The 25,239-nt window shown below is 38.9% G+C and overlaps 2 protein-coding genes across 3 annotated transcripts; both read left to right on the forward strand.

The window, feature by feature from the left end:
* Positions 1-24,601, forward strand: su(w[a]) (suppressor of white-apricot). Of its 2 annotated transcripts, none has more exons than XM_074091976.1 (17): positions 1-410; positions 2,553-2,722; positions 3,359-3,519; positions 4,315-4,531; positions 4,761-4,822; positions 4,958-5,156; positions 6,251-6,412; positions 7,020-7,280; positions 8,357-8,649; positions 8,949-9,261; positions 9,750-9,871; positions 11,046-11,136; positions 11,964-12,015; positions 12,842-12,877; positions 13,727-13,896; positions 15,839-16,017; positions 24,273-24,601. In XM_074091976.1, the coding sequence occupies exons 1-16, from the start codon at positions 217-219 to the stop codon at positions 16,015-16,017; spliced, it is 2,682 nt and encodes an 893-aa protein (XP_073948077.1). In that variant the 5' UTR covers positions 1-216; the 3' UTR covers positions 24,273-24,601. The 2 variants fall into 2 exon arrangements, with proteins under 2 accessions (XP_073948077.1, XP_073948076.1); XM_074091975.1 differs by having other exon boundaries at positions 2-410; positions 9,747-9,871.
* On the forward strand, positions 17,252-21,963 carry LOC141431475 (uncharacterized). The gene is made up of 2 exons (XM_074092665.1): positions 17,252-20,563; positions 21,873-21,963. The coding sequence occupies exons 1-2, from the start codon at positions 17,472-17,474 to the stop codon at positions 21,961-21,963; spliced, it is 3,183 nt and encodes a 1,060-aa protein (XP_073948766.1). The 5' UTR covers positions 17,252-17,471.
* Positions 24,602-25,239: the final 638 nt, after the last annotated feature.

The following is a 25,239-nucleotide window of genomic DNA, read 5'->3' on the forward strand; positions in this document are numbered from 1 at the left end:
ACGCATTAGGAAGAAATTAAAAGATGTCATATAATTATTATTTGTACAGACAGAAGACAGAAGTACAAGTTTCTGTATTTGAAGTTGTATCTTGTCGAAAAACACTCAAATAATTTGTCACTGTCAAAAAAAATTCCGTATCTGACTCTGTCGTGTCGATTGTCGATGAAAATATGATTTTATTCTGTAATTAATTAATAATTTCAATAAAATAAAATGTCGTTAAAGTGGACTGGCAGTGTAAGTGACTCGGGTATATTACGAAAAAGTGAGTTCAAAGAGAAGAAAGAAGAGCTATTCGTGTTCGGCTACTCGTGCAAATTGTTCAGGGACGATGAAAGAGCCCTGCACATTGATCAAGGCAAACACCTCATACCGTGGATGGGGGATGAAACCTTGAAAATCGACAGGTTCGATCTGTTTTTTACTATAACTGTGGCGCTAAAAACTATAAAGCGATTTCAAAATAATGGAAAATACTTAATGTTAGAAGATCTAAGATTTTCGCAGAGGATTTTTGAAGCGTTTCGGGCCAAGATCTTGCGGCGGGCAGCCGCTGCATCGCATTTTGTAATGGTGACACTCCTCGGTGGTATGTATAACCTGAACAGGTATCATTGCGTACGTAAACTAAGTCTGATCTCCACAATTTGAGGTTATGAAACTAGTATTGTTTTGGTCCAGTTTCCTCCTGGTAAGGCAATGAATCGTAAATGCAATCGATAATATTTGTGTGTTGAATGGTGCTCTGTGCTCTGTATAGGTATTTTGGTTTGTTCCACCAGCTTATGTACAAGGAGCGGAATTTTCATAGCAAAAATCAAATGTCAAGAGGGATTGACCATTGTGTTTTTTTCAACTGTCGATGTTTAATTGTCAGTTAACACAATATGTTTCAGGTAATTAAATTAGACCGGTAATGCGGGAGGCCTTTGTCCTGCAGTGTGACACTATAGGCTACCAAAAAAAATAGACATGTGTGTTTGTTATAATTTAAACAAAACCGAAACGGAAATGTTAAACAGTGTAACTGATGATACTAACCTTCGTTCAAAATAACAGAATCGAAATCTATATATCTGTACTAATTCATTATATTTTCTTCATCTTGTCTGTAGTAACAAAGAATTGTCATTATTTTCTCTACATTGTCACCATTTAAACTAAGAGAAGTAAGACAATATTTTAAAATTAAGAGACGGTAAAAGAAAAACAATTAATAAATGAATAAAGCAATATTTATTCATTTGTTAATCGTTTTTCTTTTACGACTAACCATTTTGATTAACACGGGAACCTAATAAAATAATACTTATGAAAACTCAAGCAACATCAAATTTCAAATGTGACGTGACATAACTTATTTTGCTATGCTAGTGGCTTATCAAAGAGGGTTAATGTTACTGAATAATGTTAAAAGTCAGTAACATGCGAAAAATTGATAACTGGAATACTACTAATACTACTATTACTACTAATATTATAAATGTGAAAGTTTGTGAGTGAGTGAGTGAGTTAGTGAGTGAGTATGTGTTACTTCTTCACGTTGAAACGGCTGGACGCATTTGGATGAAATTTGGCAAAAAGTTACTTTATAACCTGGATTAAAACATAGGATACTTTTTATCTTGATATTCCCACGGGATACAATCTCTAAAAAACGACCGCTGGGCTTAGAGTCATGAAATTTGGTATGTAGATAGCTGAATATCTGAAATAAAACATAGCTTACTTTTAATTCCGATATTCCCACGGGATAGGGATAAAATCTTGAAACAACAACCGCTGGGCTTAGAGTCATGAAATTTGACCATGATTGTTTTTAATGTAACGTCAATGAAAGCAACGATTTAATTTTCAGGAAATCCCATGGGAATTTTTAAAAATCTCGGAATGTCAATTCAGCTGTTGGATCTAATGATTTACGTGTGCGAAGCCGCGGGTTAACACTAGTAGTCAATAAAACACAATAGTCAATCCCTTGTGACATTTGATTTTTGCTATGAGAATTCCGCTCCTTGCTTATGTAGCATAAAACTTACCAGTAATCTTGTGAACTATTGATATATTTTTTTTATTTCTGAAATGTTTTGAAACCTAGTTTCTGGTTAATTGGCACCTAAAATTAACGTATAGAAAAAACATACATAAAAGTTTCATAGTACAGTCAAAACCGTTTATAGACACCAGTTATAATAACAATGTAACAATGAAGAGAAAATTCCCAACAGGATTTTATATATGTACCAAAATAACACTGGTTATAATGAAGAACTATATTTGGCAACCATAATAATTATGCTATTGTTATAAACGGTTTTAGTCTGTCTAAGACTTAAGGTAAACGTACGAGTGCTTGTCGCTGTCCCAACAGTTGGCATCTTCAATCTTATGTCATTAGCAATAGAGGTGACAGCAGGGTGTCGTCTATTGGGCATTAGCGTGTCAAGCACTCGGACGTTTACCTAAACTTCATTTAATTATTGAATGATAGTCAAATGCTGAGAACAATCAGCCTTGTCCCAAAATAACCTCAGTATAAATGTGGACAGGTATGACGCCCGAGGTGCTCTCCACGACGTGGCCTCACTGGAGGCGCCACCAGGCGGGTTCGACTGGCGGGTGGAGCTGACTCGGTCGGAGCTGGATGTGGAACAGCTATGTGACGAAGAGCGCTACCGTGCACTGCACACCAACGAGGATGAGGAGGAGATGTACAAAGGTGACAAGCTTTATGATTACTTACCCACTGCTATCCATATTGTTGCTTGGTGCCTGCATGATAATGCAAGTATTACTTTATTTGTTCAAATGTATCTTTATTGTCTGAAAAACTAAGTTGTGGAAGAATTTTTTTAACATCTTGAATTTTTCAGTTATAACACATAATACAGGTAATTGGACTCAAATTATCTCCTATTGTTTTGAGTTCATGCATATTTCTCCAAAAAAGTTAATATTATATAATAAATTAAGGACCATTTACACTGTTTTAATACACACTATTTAAAATTTCAATTCTTGATTATCTTTTTAACAGTAAGAGTTAACCCACTAATATCTTAGAATACCTACCTACCTACCTACCTAGCTAATAGGAATCAAAAATAACACAAAATTTACAACTACTACAAATCAACATAATTGTTAACTTTCATACACAAAAAAGTGACACTTAATGGTAAATGAAGCACTTGTAACATCTGTGATATGGGGAGCCCTTAGGACACTCATAGAGGCTTGGTGGTCCAAGCCATAGGTTAAGTATAGCGGATTGAAATACAAGTTTGCAACCCCATACATTATGAATATGTGGCTGACAGAGACTAACTACTATTTTTTACTTGTGTAACCACAGAGGAAGAGCTGAAGCGACTACACGCAGCGGGCTACGGGCAAGTGGGGTTCAACTACGACCCGCCTGCGGAGACGCCTGCTGTTACTGCTCCGGTTGAAGTTGACGAACCCTTCGTGCCAACTCCATCTTATAAAGCTTTGTTTGCGCCAGATATTTTACTGGTGAGTTTGGTAATAGTATTTTATGCAACTGTATCATAATAAGGGCCATTGAGACACGAGTGCGAGTTTATGACATGAGGCGAAGCCAATAGATATTATACTGGTGAACTTTTTTTTAAATGTTAATTCCCGCCATTTGCAGTACGAAAAAGAACATTGTGAAATGTTTTATACTGAAATGTCAACATTGCGATCACGCAATGCACCTCATTGGATTACCGATAGCGATCTCATTAGTAGCATATACTATGCCAGTAGAAAAAATATTGCAGGATAGCGTTTTCTATCCTGAAAATAATTGAAAGAAAGTAGACATTTATTTGTGAAATTTGTTTTTTATATAATACTAGCTTAAGCCGCGACTTCGTCTGCGCGGATCTAGGTTATCGCGCGGTGGCGCCCTCTACCGGAATAAAAGGTATCCTATGTTGATCCTTGGGGTTCAAAATACCTATATACCAAATTTCATCAAAATCGGTTCTGTGGTTTCGACGTGAAAGCGTAACAGACAGACAGACAGACAGACAGACAGAGTTACTTTCGCATTTATAATATTAGTAGGGATATTAGTAGGGATTATAATCTGCAGTCAGTGCAATGACTTTCAGCAGATGCGGGCATAAGAATGCGCTCTCTCTCTCTGTCTCTGACAACATTGAAAAAATAAAAATGTGCATGTTACAAAATGGATCTTTTTGTTTTGAAAAATTACGAATTTCTCATGGGATAGCAATAAATAAATGCGTAGTAGGTAAGGTATAGCAAAAGCGTAAGTAAGCATTTTATTGTTCACAGCCTGATTCTGTCAAACAGAACACAATCATAGAGAAAACTGCCAACTTCATAGCATCCCAGGGGGCTCAGATGGAGATCCTGATCAAAGCGAAGCAGGGTGACAACCCTCAGTTCCGGTTCCTGGACATGGGGGCTCCGCTGAGGCCTTACTACTTGGCACTTATCACTCTTGTCAAGGCTGGGAAGTGGCCGGAGAAGATTGCTGAAGTCATTGAAGGTAAGGCTTAAACATAGCGATGGTGTGGCACAGTAACAACACGATTCTCATTGGGTTATCAAAATTTTTTCATAAACTGACTTGCTTTTGACTGAAATTACCATGAGCTCTGCGGTCAATGAACTTACAGCCCAAGCTTCCTAATTGATACAGATTTTGATGTCAAAAAAAAGTGTTTTGAAAATGAATTAAAAATATTAATGTTCTTAATTTAGTTTATTTTTTACAGAAAAACAACCAGAGACTGAAGAATATTTACATCCTAGTTTAGCGTCAACTATTATTGAGTCTGTAAGTATTATGAACAAACATCATGAACTTCTTAGTTGTATCAGAAGCATTTTCTCAATGGTATGGTAGAAATTATAATAGGCCAAAAATTTGTATTAAAGGCACTGTATTTCTATCATAATGTGTATTTTGTAGGCGCCATCGATCCCGAGTATCCACTACCGGCCGTCAGCGGATTGCGACTATACTATGCTGGTGTCGAAGATGCGAGGGCAGGCGGAGCCCGACGAGCAGTACTGGGTGGAGCTGGCGCCCGGCGAGGTGGCGCCCCCGGGCACCGAGCCGCTGCCCCCGCGCGCAGACATCTCGCGCGCGCCCGTCATGTACCGCTCCGGTGAGTGCCACTACTGACATAAGTGGTAGCTAAGCTTAAGCTACCTTTACAGTCAGCAACAGCAGTGGATGAGCGGTTACGGTGCTCGAAGTGATCTACACACAACTCTACTGCCAAGCTAATAGAGTTTTTATTTATATCGAGCAGCACAACCGCTCATCTACTTCTGCTGCCGACACAGTACAGCAGGATAATACGAAGGCGCGGTCACATGCAAGTCGCTCGACGCTCGTTTCCAGCGTCAAATCTGGTCACGTGACATATAGCGATAAAGCTGTTGAGCTTTATCGCTGGAAAAAAAAACCTCGGCAAAAACGCTTTTTTTTTCATTCACTCCAATTTCTTTTATTTGTACCACTGTCACGACTGCTACTAAATGAGATTAAGAAATTAGCTTCCAAGACCAAGATCATTCCTGCAAGCAGCCATCTTGTCGTTGCTGCTCGACGCGGGGACTTGACGCTACTTTTTTGAGTTGCGGGAAATTCAAAATCACATACAAAATGGGGTCACGTGACCAGATTTATCACTGCAAACGAGCGACTGCATGTGGCCGCACCTTGAAGGTTGGAAAGTCAAGATTAGGCAAATAGAAATACCAGCATGTAAGGTCACACCTACAGCATAGACAAAAGCATTTCAGAGACAGTAAAAAAAATTGCAACCGAATTTATTTTCTTCGCTAAACATGGGCTGTATATATGTATAGTACCTGGGCTACCGAGCTTTGCTCGGGCTAAAACTCGATAACAAGCGTTTTCCTAGAGATAAGACTTGGCCAGATCAATTTTTCATCCCCGAAAACCCCTACATACATTTCATCGAAATCGGTGAAGCCGTTTCCGAGATCCCCGAAATATATTTATATAGATATATATACATAAATATGCAAGAATTGCTCGTTTAAAGGTATAAGATCTGTGTTCAGAATAATAACTTACTAACTATGCACGCACAGTGACCCGAAGTGGGTCTCCAGAACCGGGGACATAGTCTGGCGTCATGCTTCATAATAATAAGGATTTGGCAAACTCAGGAGTTGTCAAATACCGTATTCAAGTTACCCTTGCGCTGAGCAGCGTTCCTCTGTGTAGCGGAGCCGCGGCCGGCCGCGCCGGCGCGCGCGCTTGCCCCCGCGCCCGCGCCGCCCGCGCCGCCCGCGCCGCCGAAGCCAGCGAAGCCCGAGGCACCGCCAAAGTCCACTGGGCTTAGTCTCATGAAGAACTATAACACCGACTCGGACAGTGACGCTTCTGGTGAGTGCAAAGGCCTTTTTAACCCTTTATAGGGCAAGAGCCAAAATCGGTCGCTCTTGCGAGCATAAGACTCAAAATTAATAGTGTTCACATACTGTTATAAATAGTTATAATATATTCAAAGCCTTGAGAACTTTTTGGATAGATTCTGGAAAAGATTGGCGCGAAAAAAGTCTTGCTCTACCTACAGGGTGGAAATGATAAGTGATCTCACTCGATTACTCTCGATTATTTCTAAACTATACAAGATATCGAAAAACTGGATACTGATCCTGAAATTACTTCACAAGCTCTATCAAACAGTATCAATAATAGGGTACAGAATAAACTGGATCTATCCGCAAAATTCAATGTTTCCAGCTTCCATAAATTTAGTACAGCCACATGCCAGTCATCTCTTGATATACCATAGCAAGTAACGCCTAAAACCAATGTTTTCCTGAACTAATTTGATATAAGAATGCAATTTACGAGTTTGCATTCTTATTCTAGTATCTCTGTGGCTGTACTAAATGTATGGAAGTCTAAAAGGGGGGGAGTCTAATCAAACTTGTTGTGCAGGTTTAAGGAAGACCCCTAATAAAAGCAATTAACACTTGTTCCACAGACTACGACTCATCATCCTCTGGAAGCAAAGACAAGCCTCTCATCATCACCCCCCCGGAAGACGTGCAAGTCGTGATAGACAAGATGGCCGCCTACGTCGCGCGCAATGGCGACGAGTTCGCCGATATAGTGCGCGCCAAGAACGACCCGAGGTTCACTTTCCTGGACCCGGAGAATATTTATCACGCTTATTACAAGAGGTTGATGCAGCAGAAGCGAGGGGGGGAGAACGGGAAGGGGGACGCGCCTAAGAGGCCGGCTGGTATGTTGTTAATATGGAAAATATGAACATACGACAAGCAAGTTCGCGTAGTTTTTCGCAGTAACACATGGGCCGTAAAACCCCGCCAAGCATATAGTACCTACGCCAACTTTGCTACTACGAAGTACGACAACGTTGCTTGTACAGACAAAGATGTCGATACTGCCAAAGTTACAAAAATACCTTAATGTTAAGTCCATAAACTCGTGTATACATATTTTTGTATCTTTGATCGTATCGATGTCTTTTGTAATAGACTGTGCAATTTTTAAAAAATGAAAAAGTTTTACGACAGAGTCGAAACATGAACCCATGTTTCTTGCTTTGCAAGCTAATTGTGCTGAGGGTGCTAAATCTAATTACAATAAAACGAACGCCTTCCAAATACAAAAAAAATGTATATTTTCTTTAAGTAAAAAAAAATGGGAAATAATTGTTCATCATCATCTTATATGAAAGGAATAATATAAACTTGAGTTTTTTGTTTGTTCAGAAGAATGTTTGTTGAAAGAAATTTATGCCAATATTAGCGTAGACGTGCGATCAAATAATTAATACTAGTGGTTTGGTCGGGGGCGCAATGGATTACGGTAAACTAAGAATAATATTTCAAGTCCAACCAAGTCAAAAAAGTCAAGTCCAAATCCAAGTAAGTCCAAGTGTTAGTCCTGCTACATTAAGTTTCTTTTGGGTGCTTACTCAAAATGACAAAACACTGCAAACTAACCAGGATTTACTTTATTTTTACAAGCTTTTCTTTAGCTTGCCCTGTTTTTTTAGTTACTTGTTTATTTGTTTGGGTCAAATCTCGGAAGCAAAACTTGATCCACTTACAGTGGACCAATTGACTTGAAATTTGACATACTTTCGTAAATTTGGTGACAATACAATAATCTGGCAGTGACATCTTGGTGGTCCTGTCAGGATCGTCTCCGCGGGAGGGAACTCCTCAGTGTTTAATAGTACCGACTTGAAATTTGGTACGGATATGCAGTTTAAATGACAATGCAAGTACAGTCAGCAAAAAGCTTGTATTAAAAATGAAATTTTTAACAGAAACTTATTTATTTTTGCAGCCCCTGTATCATTCTCAATAAAAAAGCTAAAGGAACCAGATCCCATACTACCAAAGCCGGCTTTACCATACGAGTCCAGTTCAGAAGATGAATCCGAGAAACAAGACAAGCAGGACTCCCCTAAAGCCGTTCCCAACGCGATGTACAGTCAGCCACCGCCCACTGTGTACAAAATGGAGGCGCAACACTATACTGTCAAGGCGGAGCCGGTGAAGATTGTACCCGTCAAGATCGTTGAAAAGATGCCGGAGGTTCAGACGGTGGTGGTTGCGCCGACTGTAAAAGCGGAGAAAGTAAGTCCGTAACTAACCTAACCTTACCAACTTAGAAATACTATGCGTTCTTCCCAAGGTCTCAAACTATCTCATACCAAATTTCATCTGAATCGGTTCAGCGGTTTACGCGTCAGGTGGTAACAGACAAACAGAGTCACTGTCTTATTCGCTTTTATATTATTGGCAACTATACATGGAAATATGAATACTGAATAGTGTGAATGATTATTCGGCCAGACCTATGTAATAAACTAAGAACAAAAAAATTTTTTTTCACTCTTGTGTGAATACGAATATGGTTAATTTCTTTTTCACAGGTTTCCCCAATGCCAGAAAACGCAATACAGCAAAAGGAAATATCACAGACTCCCGAGAAGAAAATTGAAAAACCGCGGGACAGAGACAGAGATAAAGAAAGTCCACTCATTAGAAGAGACAAAAGAAAACACGGCAAGAAGAAAGAATATCACAAATCTGAGAGCAAAGAGAAGAAGCGGGAGCGGAGTGATGAAAAAGAAAAGAAGAGAGAAAGGGAGGCTGTAAAGAAGGATGAGATTGATGAAGTGATATCGTTAGAAGATAATGAGGAAGACTTGATTGATTTGACTGGAGATCAGTCTGATACAAGAGGTAAGTGTTGTCATTGTCAACCTCTTAAGCGTTTCTGAAGTAGGCTAGATTCCTAAAGCGCTCGTTGTTGCGATATAAACTCAATGCGTTTATCGCTATCCCGCAGATAAAAACTACCCTATGTCCTTCCCCGGGACTCAAACTATCTGTATACCGAATTTCATCTAAATCGGTTCACCGGTTTATATGTGATGAGTTAACAAACATACTTACAAACTTTCGCATTTATAATATTAGCGGGACTTCAAACTTCAAAGCGATGTTAAGCTACAGGTCTGTTCACTCACGAAGGCGCGCCCCTCCACAGCTTATTATCAATGTGCACGAGTAAACCTCGTACTTACACGTTGTCTTAGTCTCAGTGTGCGTGACTGACGGTACGCTTGCGACTGAGGACACGTTCGAGCTATGCACACATAGACATGTCGTACAATTATAAAATGAGGAGAGGACGTTGTGTGTCGCTGACAGTAGTGCTCTCTCAGCAGAGTGTCCACCGGAGGAGCTCGCGAAACAGCAGTCGCGGCGGCGGCGCGCCGCCGAGTTCCTGCGCCGAGTCGGCGTCGACCCCGCCGCCGCCATCCCCGCCTCCTCCCTCGCCAGCGCCATGGTATGACACCTTTATGTGTGAACTAGAAACAATAGGGTTTTTTTATTTGTTCAAATATATTTTCATTGTTTAACAAACCGAGTTGTAAAATAATTTTTAATTATAAACTAAAAAAACCCTAAAAACACGTAGATATGGACGTTTTAAAGTGTCAATTAGACAGAGAGGTCCGTCATATGCTGCGACGGATAGAAAGTTCATACTAAATTTCATTTTTCCAGAACGAGATGGCATGCGAACTTCAATCGCTCATATCTTGCTTATTTTTCAACAAATGATTTTTAGTCATTCATTTTATTTTCCGGTTTTCTCTTATATAAGCACATTCCCTATTAACATTGAGCGGACCGGACCAGACGGCGTCCTAGCGCACTTTATAAGATGCCAAAGGAATTTAGAACGTCTGCGAAGTAATTTACACAGTTTGCGACCGGTCGGCTCCTCGCGCATTTCGACAGAGGCGTTCGACTGCCGTCGAAGCCGGTCGGCTCCTCGCGTACTCTGTCGGCTGCGTTCGGCTGCCGTCGCGTTCGATCGGCTCCGTTCGGCCTCTGTCGCGTACTCGCGTACCGTCGGATCCATTCCATTGGGCATTTCGGCAACCTACATCTACCGCGACGTGCTTGAAGAGCCGGTAGAACGCGGTGGCAGCCGAATCCGCCCGATCCGCTCAATGTTTTTTTTTTTTTACTTTGATCACCCGCGACCTTACGATAGCTACGTCTATCTAACAAATGTGTTCATGCAGCTGCTCTACTTGGAGAACACACACAAATCTTACAAATCCCACTATCAACACCACCACACTATGCTGACGCGTTTCGAACTAAACCAAAGTTCATCCTGAGAGAAACAAAACCGGTCACTGTGCTAAATCATTTTATATTGTTATGCACTCTATCTCTGTAATATGAAATGGCAATATATTGTAGTGGACGGACGGTCCACTAGCGTTATAATATACTATTATATTAAGAAAAACACTTCGTTATTATCTTTTGTATGTATTTCAAGTTCAAGTTCCTACGTTGGCAGCTAGAATACCAGTCTTCTGTTTAACACCCTTGCGTCCGTTCCATATTATTATTTAAAAATGGAACTATGCTGCCAGCATCGAATCAACGGACACAAGAGGTTAGTACAATATCAAATGTCAAGTATGTTTTTGATGCAGGTGGATACACTGGAGTCGATCAGGAAAAAGAAAGCAGAGGAGGAAGAGAAAAGGAGACGACGCGAAAAAAAACGCCACCGTTCCAGATATGGTACTATTCTTCTTTTGCTATTATTTTGAGCATTTCGACACCTTCTGCCAGAAACGCAATAATGCGACGTAATGCTTTCACTCGTGAAAAATCATGTACAAAAAAAACTTGATACGCAAATGACTTAAACAGGGTGTCCACTTTCTGGAAAGTCAGGGAAAAGTCAGGGAAGCTCAAGGTGGTCAGGGAAAAATCAGGGAAACTTGCTAAAAATCCAAAAAGTCAGGGAAAAAACTCGTGATTTCCCAAAACTTAGCTCGATATTTGGACGCCAGTCATCACCACCATAAAAACAGTCACCGAAAAAGTGAGCACGTTCGGTGTGCAGTGAATTCCCATGATCGGGTCTAGCTTAATATCTCGGGCAGTAAAAAAAAATGTGTCATAACCTGCTTTGAAATGTACATAATTGTTCAGGGAAACTTAGAAATGTGGTCAGGAAAAGTCAGGGTTTTTTTTTGAACTTGTAGTGGACAACCCTGTTAAATATATTACGCAAAAGACCTTACTTTTTTACAAAATACCTGTTGGGTAAATGACCCGAATTTTTTTCGCAAAAGGCCTGATACAAGATCCAACAAACTAATTAAAAATAAACATTCCGCCGCCATTAACAACAGAACTTCTTAGAACAGTTTCTTGCCAGTTTCTTCTCAACAGAGGTTTTTCCGAACCGATTGTTGTTTTTTTTTGAAATTCATAGGCTATACCTAAATTGAATAAAGATATTTTGACTTCTGCAATTAACGACATTCGCTGAATTTTACTATTTTATTTCGCAAGTTTTTACTTGCTTCTTATTTTCAACCTCCTGTTTTTCTGTTTAGAAAACGAAGACGACGAGAAGTCACATCGTAGAAGTAAACGCAGAAGATACAAGTAAGATCTCTCTCTATTTATTGTATTCTAACTAATATCTATTGTCAATGAAAAATGTATTTTTATAAGGTTTTTTTTTACTTCACTTCATATATTTCTTTGTTTGCTTCAAATCTTGTAAGTTAATTTTAATCCACTTTCAATGGTTGGATTGACTTGAAATTTAGGATGCGTTCAGGCACGGCGGGAATCACGTATCTATTTTGAGCATACCGTCTCTTTTCAGAGTATTGCTTGAGAAAGAGACGGTGTGTTAAAACCGCGCTATTCCCGCCGTGTCTGAACGCAGCCTTAGTGTGATTATGTAAGTTGAATGACAGTGCTAGTGCAGTCAACAAAACGTACAGTCAGGCAAAAAAAAGCTTGTATAATGTAACCCAACATTTCTTCTATTAAACTGTACTACTTTTGTCCCCTCGCTGACGGGACAGAATAACAACAAGAAATAATTGATCCACCCTTTGAACACAATCTTACTTGTTCCCTGTTCCCTCTTGAGTCCTCAAAACCTCAGACTTTATAAAATTTGGCATTTACATAGCATTTGTCACGGAAAAGGACAGATTACCTTTTATACCACAATATTGTAGACAATCGCGGTCATTACTAATTAATTTTATTAATTAAATTCCGGTTTTGTTCCGCGTACCTTGATTTGTCGTGATCATGGCGCATGCGACTGTGCCGAAATATCGAGATCCGTTAAAATCAATGTACGCGGAACTTAACCGGAATTTAATTCATAAAATTACCTTTATACAGATTTTTTAGGCCACTATCCCATTGTAATTAGAATGCCTGATTGACATTATGACAATATTTTCAGATCCTCAGACGAAATTGATGAATCAGACAATGATGGGTAAGAATATACATTTTGTAGTTGATGTTTACTTTGATTTATAAATAACTAAAAACCAGGGCTGATTTTCAGTTTAGTTAGAGTGCAACAATACAGAAAAGGAATTTATTAATCTTAAGGTTAACTAATTAAAAATAATGTTGCAGTTTAATAATATTTTTGAAACAAGTACAAAAACCTCCATAACCACTTCAACAGCTGGCAGTCCTGCTACAGTTCGTTTCTTGCGGGACTTTTTGCCACGCACAGTGAAACTTTGGAATCAGCTTGCAACGCAGCTTCCCGGAATTTCGAGATCTTAAAAAAGCCTACTCCTTTATCAATGGGCCGGCAACCATATGTAACTCAAGTGTCCATGGGCGGCGGTGATTGCTTGCCCATTATTATATAAAAAAAGTCACTTCTCATGCTCGTAATGTTGGTGTTTATGCTGGATCTAGGCGACATAAAATTATTTTTTATACTCTAGTACTTAAAATAAAATTATCGTCTAAGACGAAGGGTCAACAGCCACAAACAAAAAAGTTTCTATATACTTTTTTAATAATTTTTATTTGATGTAAAACTAAAACAGAACAATTCAAATAAATTAATAAAACTAAAAATTTATAATTATATAGCAATGCATGAAAAATAAAATGTTTCTATTTAATTTACTCTCAATCAAAGTGAAAAGCAGAATGTAAAACTCGAGCATTAAACCCATTTTCCCCTCGACGTGTCTATTCGTCCTCGCCGTACCGGCTCGGGCGGCTTTATGAACACCTCGGATAAAATGGCTCGTTTTATGCTCTTGTTGTACCAAGCTACTATTTTTTTTAGTTAAAGAAATTTAAACCCTTCCCGTAGGTCGAAGAAAAAGAAGCGAAAAAAGGAGAAGAAGCCAAAAAGTAAGAAGAAGAGGAAGCGCGAGCCGGAAGAGGAACCGGAGGAGGAGCACGAGCTGCCGCCCAACATAGACCTCACCAACACGCTCAAAGTGCTTCGGACCACCTCACCCACCAACGAGATTTGCCAAGGTACTGGTACTCATATAATAATAAATTGATTAAAAAATATATCGTTACAATAGGTTTTTTTTTATTCGACTGGATGGCAAACGAGCAAGTGGGTCTCCTGATGGTAAGAGATCACCACCGCCCATAAACATCTGCAACTCCAGGTGTAATGCAGATGCGTTGCCAACCTAGAGGCCTAAGATGGGATACCTCAAGTGCCTGGTTCCTCAAAACTAGAACTCCGCCCCCTAAATAGGTATTAAACCTATGTTTTAGGATAATAATAATATTGATTTATTTCAAGTGTGTAACATTAGAACATGACTCAGCAAATATGAAAAAAGTACTCATCATAGAAACAAAATAAACTTAATTAATAAATATACATTGTCACACATTATAGACACTAAATTAATTTAAATTATTATTAAGTCAACAGAGTTATTTTTATTTATAATCACATGTCTTCATAAACAGCGTTCCTCCCTGTAATAGATTGCGATCTTAGTTGCAAATCAGATTATAGAACAAATACCCCTCAAATTCTCGAAAGTCCTCTCATATGCTCACAAGTTATCAACCCTCACCTCCCTTACCCTCCCTTTGATGCTTACGTAATACTTAAATAGACCCTTATTGAATGGGCTTGTATTGACTTGCATTCCGTCGATAATACTCCAATACCGCGTAACTAGCATTTTCCATAAGACATATTTTTCACTGCACTAACGGCACTGACATTTTACTGTTCTGACAGTGAAAATTTAGTCTCATCCTACTAATATTATAAATGTGAAAGTTTGTGAGTGAGTGAGTATGTTTGTTACTTCTTCACGCTGAAACGGCTGGACGGATTTAGATGAAATTTGGCAAAAAGTTAAGACAAATAGATTAATGCTCGATTAAATGCACGGTTCTAGGTTTTCACATCGCTAAATGTCTTATCTTATCAATCTTACATTTATTACAACCAAGTACGCCAAACAAAAGCAACGCCGCGGATCGAGCGAGCGCAGCGAGTGAGATCGATGTAGTCGGAGCGGAACCGACCCGGTCGGGTTAGGTTGAAGGGCGAGGGAGGCGAGCGAGGCGAGTTTATAACCTGGATTAAAACATAGGATACTTATTATCCCGATATTCCCACGGGATAGGGATAAAATCTCTAAATAACAACCGCTGAACTTAGAGTCATGAAATTTGGTATGTAGGTAACTGGACGTCTGGAATAACACATAGGTTACTTTTTATCCCGATGATCCCACGGGATAGGGATAAAATCTCGAAATAACAACCGCTGGGTTAGAGTCGTAAAATTTGGCATGGGTGTTTTAATGTAACGTCAATGAAAAATGCAATTTTAGGGAATTCCCACGAGAATTTAACAAAATCCCGGAATTTCAGTTCAACTTCTGTATCTAATGATTTACGCGTGCGAAGCCGCGGGTAAACGCTAGTATAATATATAATCATCATCAGCCGACCTATGAGTAACCTTAGAACGCCACAATGAACGACAACACGCCACTTGCATCCACCGGTTTCCCGCCACTCTCACGATGTCGTCAGCCCACCTGGTGGGAGGCCTGCCAACGCTTCGTCTTCCGGTTCGTGGTCGCCGCTCGAGGACTTTTCTCCCCTAACGGTTATCGGTTATAATATATAATAATACATAAATATGGACACACTTGACACTAATTGACCTAGTCCCAAACTAAGCAAAGCTTGTACTGTGGATGGATACTAGGCAACGGATAAACATACTTATATAGATAGATAGATACATACTTAAATACATATTAAACATCCAAGACCCGAGAACAAACATTCGTATTATTCATACAAATATCTGCCCCGGCCGGGAATCGAACCCGGGACCTCAAGCTTCGTAGTCAGGCTCTCTAACCACTTGGCCATCCGGTCGTCGCATCGTATATAGATGATTTAAATTTTTACAATTTTAAAGGGTTAGAAGAGAGCGAACCGCAGCGGCAGGACTCTACTAGCGACGAAGACATGGAGGAAAGAGAAGAGAGGGAGGCCAGAAGGAAAAAAAAGAAGAAAGAAGGGCGAGAGTACAGCGAGGGGGAGTGGTCGAGTGACAGCGAAGAAGATTCCGGCTCGAGCGGCAGTAGGAATGACTAGGTGCGTTAAGAAAAAAAGTTATATTAGCCCAATAGTTTGCCCCAAGAAGCAGTAAATCGTGCGTTTGAACCTGGACATTCGTCTGTGATTTTTTAACCCCCGACGCAAAGAGGTGTGTTATAAGTTTAACCGCTATGTGTGTGTCTGTGGCACCGTAGCTCATAAACGAGTGGACCTATTTGAATGCGGTTTTTTTTTATTTGAAATCAGGGTTTCTGGCGATGGTTCTTAGACATGTTTCACCGAAATCGGTTCAGCCGTTTTTGAGATATTGAACTTCGAAGTGACAAAGTCGGGGGTTGGCCGACTTTTTGTTGGTTAGGTTATTTACGTTTGAAAATCACCATGTCTTTTTGAATAATTGAAACTCCAGAGAGTTGGGGATGTGCTGCCGGGTTTTTCAGCCGGCGAGAGTCCGACACTGACCGGGTCCCCCCGTCCCAGCCGTCCACAATGGATTTTTTCGACTGCACACACCCCTATCTCCTATAAAGCACTTTATATAAAAAAAAACAAGTAAGCAAAAGCAAGGACCTAGAGGCTCTTTCGTCCTTAACAGTGGTCATAAATGAGGCACAAGTGCCTCATGGTCAGTGATGTAAATAATGCAGTTGTTCTTTCAATAAATAATAAATTGTATTACGTATTATATTATATTGTTTTGATTCTTGAACAACATTTGGAAAACCAAAGTCAAAGTCAAAGTGTATAGCCGTAATATGTATTTTTGATTAGTTTATGTGTCGATAGATGTCGCTGTACGGGAAATTAAATCAACCTGAATCGCGCTGGCGAGATTTTTCCTAGGAAATATAAAAGGGGTGTCAAATTTAAATATATTGTCATTCGCCGAGCAACCGTTGTTTGATTTACATCAAGGGCAGCGGTTGAACATGGTCCTTCGAACCGGATCTCCAGTAACTTGGAGTTGACCAAGCGGACCGCGGCGCTTCTCGGAGCCGTCAAGCGGCAGTTCGGACTGAGGAAGCCGGACCTGCAAACGGAGCCACGGGACACGGCGACGTAGGGGCCCGAGGAAGCGGCGGCCGCTACCTTCCGGGACGAGGAAGGAGGGAGCGGGAGCAGGAAGGTGCGCGCGCAGAGGATAGTGTCGCGAGGTATTGCGTGCGAAGCGGGAAAACTGTAAGTGACAAGCCATTTAACTTTGTACCTTAGTGTTTCGGACGGAAGAGTCAAAGTTCAGTGCAATAGAAATCAAGCAAAAGTGAACCTTATTATAGTTAGTTAAAAAACTTAGAAAATTAGCTAGAAGTTGGACTTGTAAAAATTTAGCAAGAAAAGTGGTTCTAACGGGGAACCTATGCCCGATTTTCGTCAGAGTCCTTAAAACTCAAACACTTGTAAAATTTTGAGAATTATTTTTGGACTTAGAAAAATTTGGCTTTGGGGACTTAGAATTTTTTTTGAAAAAGTGGACTAATATCTTTGTAAAAATGGAAGTGGTAATTAAAATTCAAATGCAAACGTGCAACCAAATTACTAAAGACTTTAAAAATTATAAAAAATCACCAAAAGATCGGATCACTAAACCTTATATCGAGATAAGGCTCCAACGGTTGGAAGAACTCTGGAAAAAGTTCTGTGAAGGTCACGATCGACTATTAGAAGAGTATTCGGCAGAGTACGATACGAGTATTTACGCAGAAAAGGAAGTTTTTGACGTGACTAGCGAAATTTACATGGAGTATAAAGAGGAGTTATTGACGGCTGCACAAATGTTTATTGGTGAAGTTATGACCAAAAATTCAAAAGACCAATTGTCGGAAAATGCGGTTTCAAAACAAGTTTGTATTAAACTGCCGAAAATTGTAATACCAATTTTTTCGGGCAATTATTCGGAGTGGGTAACCTTTAAGGATTTATTTGAATCTCTGGTGCATAACAACAGTACAATTAAAGATGTTGAAAAACTACATTATTTAAAGGGATATCTGACTGGTGAAGCGGAATTGTTACTTCGCCAGATACCGATTTCTAATGCAAACTATTCAAAATGTTGGGAGCTTCTAAAGCAGCGCTACGACAATAAACGGTTCATATGCAATATGATTTTAAAACGCTTTTTGAGTCAAAAAAATGCTGCTGTAGAATCTTCAACATTCTTGAAAGAGCTCATTGACACTAGCTCGGATTGTTTGAGTGCCTTAGCTAACATCGGTGTAGACGTGAGTACATGGGACGCTATTGTCATCCATTTGCTCACTCTAAAGTTAGACCAAGAGACTCGCAAGCAGTGGGAATTGAGTGCAACTGGAGGTACAGATTCCAATACATTGCCATCTTTCCAAGAATTTAAAGATTTTATTACCAACCGATTCAGAGCTTTAGAGTTTGTGGAGACCAAAAAACCATCGAGTGGGATTCACCACTTTAGTCAGGTCAAACCTCGTGTCTTACACACCGTCCAAAACACTCAATGCCCCTGTTGTTCGGAAATACACAAAATTACATTTTGCAAACAATATGCAGCCCTTGATGTTAACGCTCGTCGTAATTTTGTTCAGGAGAAGGGTTTATGCTTCAACTGTTTGGGCAATAATCATTCTGCCAAGTTTTGCCAGAATGCGACTTCATGTAAGATTTGCAAGCGTCGTCACCATACCTTGTTGCATCCTACAGATGCTACACCAGCAAACACTTCTGGCGCTAAGGTTAGCAATGTAGGTACAGTCGAAGCAGAAGAGCCACCGCTTGTTACGAATTGTTTTGCAAGGGGGACTGGGCAAGTTTTGTTGGCAACTGCGATTGTCAATGCTAAATCCAAAAGCGGAGTATACATGGCAATTCGAGCATTATTGGATCAAGGATCGCAGGCTTCTTTTATAACTGAAGCTACCGCACAATATTTAGGGCTAAAAAAGGAGCCAATCAAAGGGAACATTTCAGGTCTTGGTGGGGATAATAATCTTATATCTAAAGCTATGGTTATATTGCATCTACAGTCTTTGGCTCATCCAAACATAAATATATCTGTACAAGCTTATGTACTGAAAACGATTACATCTTTTCTTCCAGCAAATAAGGTCATGGATTTAAATGGATTAAACATAACAGGAATACAATTGGCGGATCCTGATTATCACACACCTAATAAAATCGACGTTTTACTAGGTGCTGAGGTATATAGTCGGGTAATTCAGGATGGCGTCAGGAAGAATAACCAGGGAACACTGCTAGCTCAATCAACAACATTGGGATGGATATTGTCTGGGATAGTTGATTCATTTAACACAACATTTTCGGGAATAACGGTTTTACATTCCCAAATCAATGAAGACAATATTCTAAAAAGTTTTTGGGAGATAGAAGCTGATTCTTCATCGCAAAAGAAGTTGTTATCAGAGGAGGAAGAACGCTGTGAAAGCATTTTTGCTGCCAGCACTAAACGTGATTCTGAGGGTAGATATGTGGTAAAGCTTCCCTTTAGAGAAGAAGATCCCAGCTGTAAATATGGTCATTCGAACGAAGTAGCGGCAAAAAGGTTTTATTCATTGGAAAACAGGTTACACAGGGATACAGAGCTACAGTCTAAATATAAAGAAGTCATAGATGAATATCTTCATCTTGGTCATATGGTGGAAGTGCCTGAAAATGATAAAAATGAAAATGCAGTGTGCTTACCTCATCATCCGGTGGTTAAAATGGATCGAGAAACCACCAAGGTTCGGGTAGTGTTCGATGCTTCTTGCAAAGGAAAGAATGGGATTTCACTCAATGATGATTTAATGATTGGACCAAAACTACAACCAGATTTAAGACATTTGGTTATGAAGTGGAGAATGTATCCTATCTGTTTGGTATCGGATATTGTAAAAATGTATAGGCAAGTAAAGGTCACAGAAGAAGATGCTGATTTTCAAAGGATTTTATGGAGGGAAAATTCAAATGAAGTATTGAAAGAGTACAAGTTGTTGAGAGTTACATTTGGAACCGCTTGTGCTCCGTATTTAGCTGTCAAGGCTCTTCAACAGGTTGCCATTGATCACGGAAAGGATTACCCTATGGCATCTGAAAGAGTATTGAAGGATTTCTACATGGATGATCTTATGACGGGATGCATGACAGTGGATGAAGGAGTACAGGTGTATAAAGAAATGAATGAATTACTAGGGAAAGCTGGATTTGAACTACAGAAATGGACGAGTAATAGCAACCAGTTGATTAAAGCAATGAAGTTAGAGAACAATGGAAAAGAAATTGAAGATGAACTTAAAATAAAGCATGATGAAATAATCAAAATATTAGGTCTTACCTGGAACCGGAATTCAGATGACTTTCAATATTCAGTGAAACTGCCGCCGATGAAGAAACTAGCCACGAAAAGAACTATTATATCGGATATTTCTAGGCTATATGATCCGTTAGGATGGGTGGCGCCTAGTATAATTTTAGCTAAGGTAATGATACAGAAGCTTTGGCTAACTGGCTTGGGTTGGGATGAAGATGTGCCATGCAAATTATTACAAGAATGGAGTACTTACCGTGAAGAGCTTAATGAGTTGACTAAAGTACATATTCCTAGATGGTTGGGCATAGTCAATAAAAATTCGGAAATCGAATTGCATGGATTTTGTGATGCTTCCAAGATGGCGTATGCAGCAGTTGTTTATGCTCGAATAGTAGACAAAGATGATAATATCACTGTTAGTTTAGTAACTGCAAAAACGAGGGTAGCACCCATCAAACAAGTTTCAATTCCAAGACTGGAACTTTGTGGTGCTGTAATGCTGACAAGATTGTTAGTGGAAGTATCACAAGTCATGAACATAGCAAAAGATAATATACATGCATGGACTGATTCAACTGTGGTTTTAGCCTGGTTAAATAACCACCCAAGCAAATGGCAAACTTTTGTAGCGAATCGGGTTTCGGAAATTTTAACTACTTTGGAGTCAAACCAGTGGTCTCATGTGTCTTCTAAGCACAATCCTGCAGATTGCGCTTCGAGGGGGGTGAAACCATGTGACTTGAAAAACACAGAAATATGGTTTCATGGACCTGAGTTTTTGAAGCAAAAATTTATTAAATATGAGAAACCAAGAGAACTTGTCACCAATCTAGAGGAAGTTAAAGTGCATCATATTACGACGGATCTAAAAATATGGGACCGATTTTCATCACTTACTAAATTAGTTAGAGTAATGGCATATTGTAGGCGTTTTTTAACAAACATGAGAAAGCCAGAAGAAGAAAGAAGACGCACTAACTATTTAACGGGTCAAGAAATTCATGAGGCATTAAACATTTGTGTCAAACAGTGCCAACAAGAAAATTTTGAGCAAGATTATAAAAATTTATTAAATGGTATACCAGTGTCCAAGAAATCAACATTGAAAACATTGAATCCGTTTCTTGATGAGAATGGACTGATGAGAGTTGGAGGTAGATTAGAAAACTCTCAATTGGCATTTAATAAAAAACACCCCGTTTTGATACCTAAAAAATCGACTATGACTAATTTAATTATTGCCGATGCACATCTTAAGACATGCCACGGTTCAAATCAATTGATGCATAATTATATAAATTCGAGATATTGGATCATTGGAGTCAAAGACTTGATTCGTGGATATGTCAGTAAATGTGTTATTTGTGTACGGTATAACGCAAACACACAACCTCAGTTAATGGGTCAACTTCCATCAGCAAGAGTTACGCCAACACGAGCTTTTAAATTCTGTGGAGTGGATTACGCTGGTCCAATATCCTTAAGGACAGCTAGTGGGCGTGGGCACAAATCATATAAAGGATATATTTGTTTATTTGTGTGTATGTCCACTCGAGCGGTACACATAGAAGTGGTCAGTGATCTAACATCAACGGGATTCTTGCAGGCGTTTAAAAGAATGGTTGCACGGAGAGGTCATTGTCAAGAAATATGGTCTGACAACGGAACTAACTTTGTGGGCGCGTCAAGAGAACTAGAGGTATTATTTGGTTCTGAAAAGTCTAGAATTTTGCAGGAAATTGCTGATAGTTTAGCGAATAACCATACAACGTGGCATTTCATTCCTCCTCACGCTCCAAATTTTGGTGGGCTCTGGGAAGCAGGCGTGAAATCAGTAAAATATCACTTAAAGAGGGTTATAGGATCTACTACTTTGACGTTTGAAGAAATGTCTACGGTTTTATCACAGATAGAAGCATGCCTGAATTCGAGACCATTGTCTCGTATGGATATGGATCCAAACAATATTAATGTCTTAACCCCGGGTCATTTTTTGGTGGGTGAATCACTTGTGACAGTACCTGAACATGAGTATATGGATCGCAATTGTGGTTCTTTAAGAAGATGGCAGTTAACCCAAAGAATGATTCAGGACTTTTGGCGAAAATGGTCTCAAGAATATCTTAATAAATTTCTACAGAGATATAAGTGGTCAGGGCAAACTCCAGAACCAAAGATTGATGAAATCGTCTTAGTTAAGGAAGACGATTTACCTCCTAGTCGATGGTTACTTGGCAGAGTGATAGCAAAACATCCTGGTAAAGACGGAATTACGCGAGTGGTCACTTTAAAAGTCAAAAATTCTGTAATTAAGAGACCTACATGTAAACTTTGTGTTCTTCCGATTAATTAAATATGTGATAAAAATGTTGTTATTTATAGAATTGTACAATTTGAATTTGTGGAAAGAAACTGCATGTTTTAATGAATTTTTGTTGTATTTACTAATGTGGTTGTTTAATGTGATGTTATGTTTTGCCACGGTGGGCGGCATTTTTAAGTTAGGTAAATAAAGCAAATGGTTGTAAGTTTTAGAGAAATTAAATATTGTTATGTTTTATGATAAAATGTTATTGGTTTATGTTATGTTATTATTTAGTCTTAAATAGAGTGTCAAAAAGTTTATGTGACAATAATTATACCTATGTTGGTGAGATGCGAAAATATTTTGTAGGGACGTTTAAATTTGGTTATAATTGTGAATGTATAATTTAAAATTTGTTATGGTATCAGGTTGTAACTAATTGTATTTAATTTAACTAATTATATGGACACAATTGTCCATGGTGGGCGGAATGTATAGCCGTAATATGTATTTTTGATTAGTTTATGTGTCGATAGATGTCGCTGTACGGGAAATTAAATCAACCTGAATCGCGCTGGCGAGATTTTTCCTAGGAAGTATAAAAGGGGTGTCAAATTTAAATATATCGTCATTCGCCGAGCAACCGTTGTTTGATTTACGTCAAGGACAGCGGTTGAACACAAAGTGATTTATTTGTAAACATATGTATAACTGATTACAGTGGTGGAAAAGTTTGCCATGCAACATTATGTTTTGTCGATAGGCGTACAATAATCAAAGATAAAATTAAAATTTAAACTAGGATTAAAATAAAATAATATAGGTACAAAAACAAAAAAGAAAATTACTATGGGGACATTACATTACTTTATCATTACCATACAACGTTATCGCGGGAGCAAAAACGATTTGACAGTACTGAAAGATTATGACAAATAAGCAATAACAGAAGTGACACTTAAATCGAGCAACATTTTGTGCCCACGAGTTCATAATTTATTAACTTTATTTCTAACATCAGACCTCCATACTTGACTTGATTGAAGTACATACTTAAAAAGATTAACTACGCAATCGCAACGCAAACTCTTCAGTCACTTTTCCTATTGGACATTGCCATTTATCAATTATTCGGAATAATAATTGTGTTCATAACATAATTACCGAGTGCTTTAAAAAATGCCGCGAAGGAAAAAAACGTGCAATGAATTTGTATTTGGAGTTGTGGATAAAGGATTACCCCGAATAACAGGCTCGCGATACAAAATTATATTGCTCTAAGTGCAACGTTAGTTTCCTTCAAACAAAATCTTCTGTGGAACGACATTTCAACTCGCAATTTTAACTTCTTAGATGCTTAGAATTTGTAGGCAGAATGTACCCGTTTTACTAAATAGACATTCTGTTGTATCTATTCTTTAACTTATTTGCTTTTGCTGCCGCGCTACCGATGTATGATCATTACATTACTATGGAAACGTGTCAAAAGAACGCTGCACATTGCTTCGGGACAGGGAACCTGTCAAAGGGACTCAACCTCAAAAAGAATTGAAGCTGTTCAATGTAAATGTGTATCAAGCTATCAGTCCACCCTGGACGCATGTTAGAAGTACAGTCCAGCCCCTCCAAGACATCTATCAAAGTTTCGTAGACTTAATTTATTTTGGTAAATAATTTTCACATACTTTTTCTCTTTTTCAGGTAACCCGACTTTGTTAGATTTAAGTGTAAATAGAATTAAAAAGACATTTAAAATCCATATTGTTCATTTGATAGAAACCTAAACTTTAAGTTCTAATTGTCTAAATTGAAAGTTTTTTTTGAAGAAGTTCCATTTTATGTACGTAGTATGTATAAAACGATTTTGACCGTACTAGACTGAGTACAAATGATAATACACCATATTGTATCGTAGCAGTGTTTATTGTTGCATACGCGCTCTGTTACATGTAAATGTTATGCAATGTAAATAGATAAATGCCTTATGTAAGAAGTTATGATATATTTATAATAAAGTATGTTTCGTATCATTTGTTGTTTTAATATTTAATGAGGTAGAGGTATCTACAGAGATACTATAAACTTGAGCATTTACTTGTACTTAATGAGCATTCTAGCGAATGTTACATTACAGGTAAAGGCTCGCAAAATAAACAGAAGCGTTTTAGCCATAATTCTAACGAGCATTCAAGCGAAACTACGGAAAATTAGCTTCGAGCTTTTAGCCGAACATCTGACAAACAATAACATTAGAAAGACCATGTAAATGTTCGTAGCTGTTTGGCTCTATGCTTAGCTCAGTTCGTTGCTATGTGACGTTTTAAACGTTATTGGTTATGATGTCCGACTGTTTATTTTTAATTGTTGTAGATTTTTTTTTTTTTTTTAATTCGACTGGATGGCAAACGAGCAAGTGGATCTCCTGATGGTAAGATATCACCACCGCCCATAGACAACTGCAACACCAGGGTATTGCAGATGCGTTGCCGACCTAGAGGCCTAAGATGGAATGCCTCAAGTGCCAGTTATTTCACCGGCTGTCTTACTCTCCACGCCGAAACACAACAGTGCAAGCACTGCTGCTTCACGGCAGGATTAGCGAGCAAGATGGTGGGATTTAGGGCCAGCCAACTGCAAAATTGCCAAAGTGCCAACTGCCGAATGCCCA

This window comes from Choristoneura fumiferana, chromosome 9 (assembly GCF_025370935.1).
Source record: "Choristoneura fumiferana chromosome 9, NRCan_CFum_1, whole genome shotgun sequence".
In the NCBI taxonomy this organism is placed as follows: Eukaryota; Metazoa; Arthropoda; class Insecta; order Lepidoptera; family Tortricidae; genus Choristoneura; species Choristoneura fumiferana.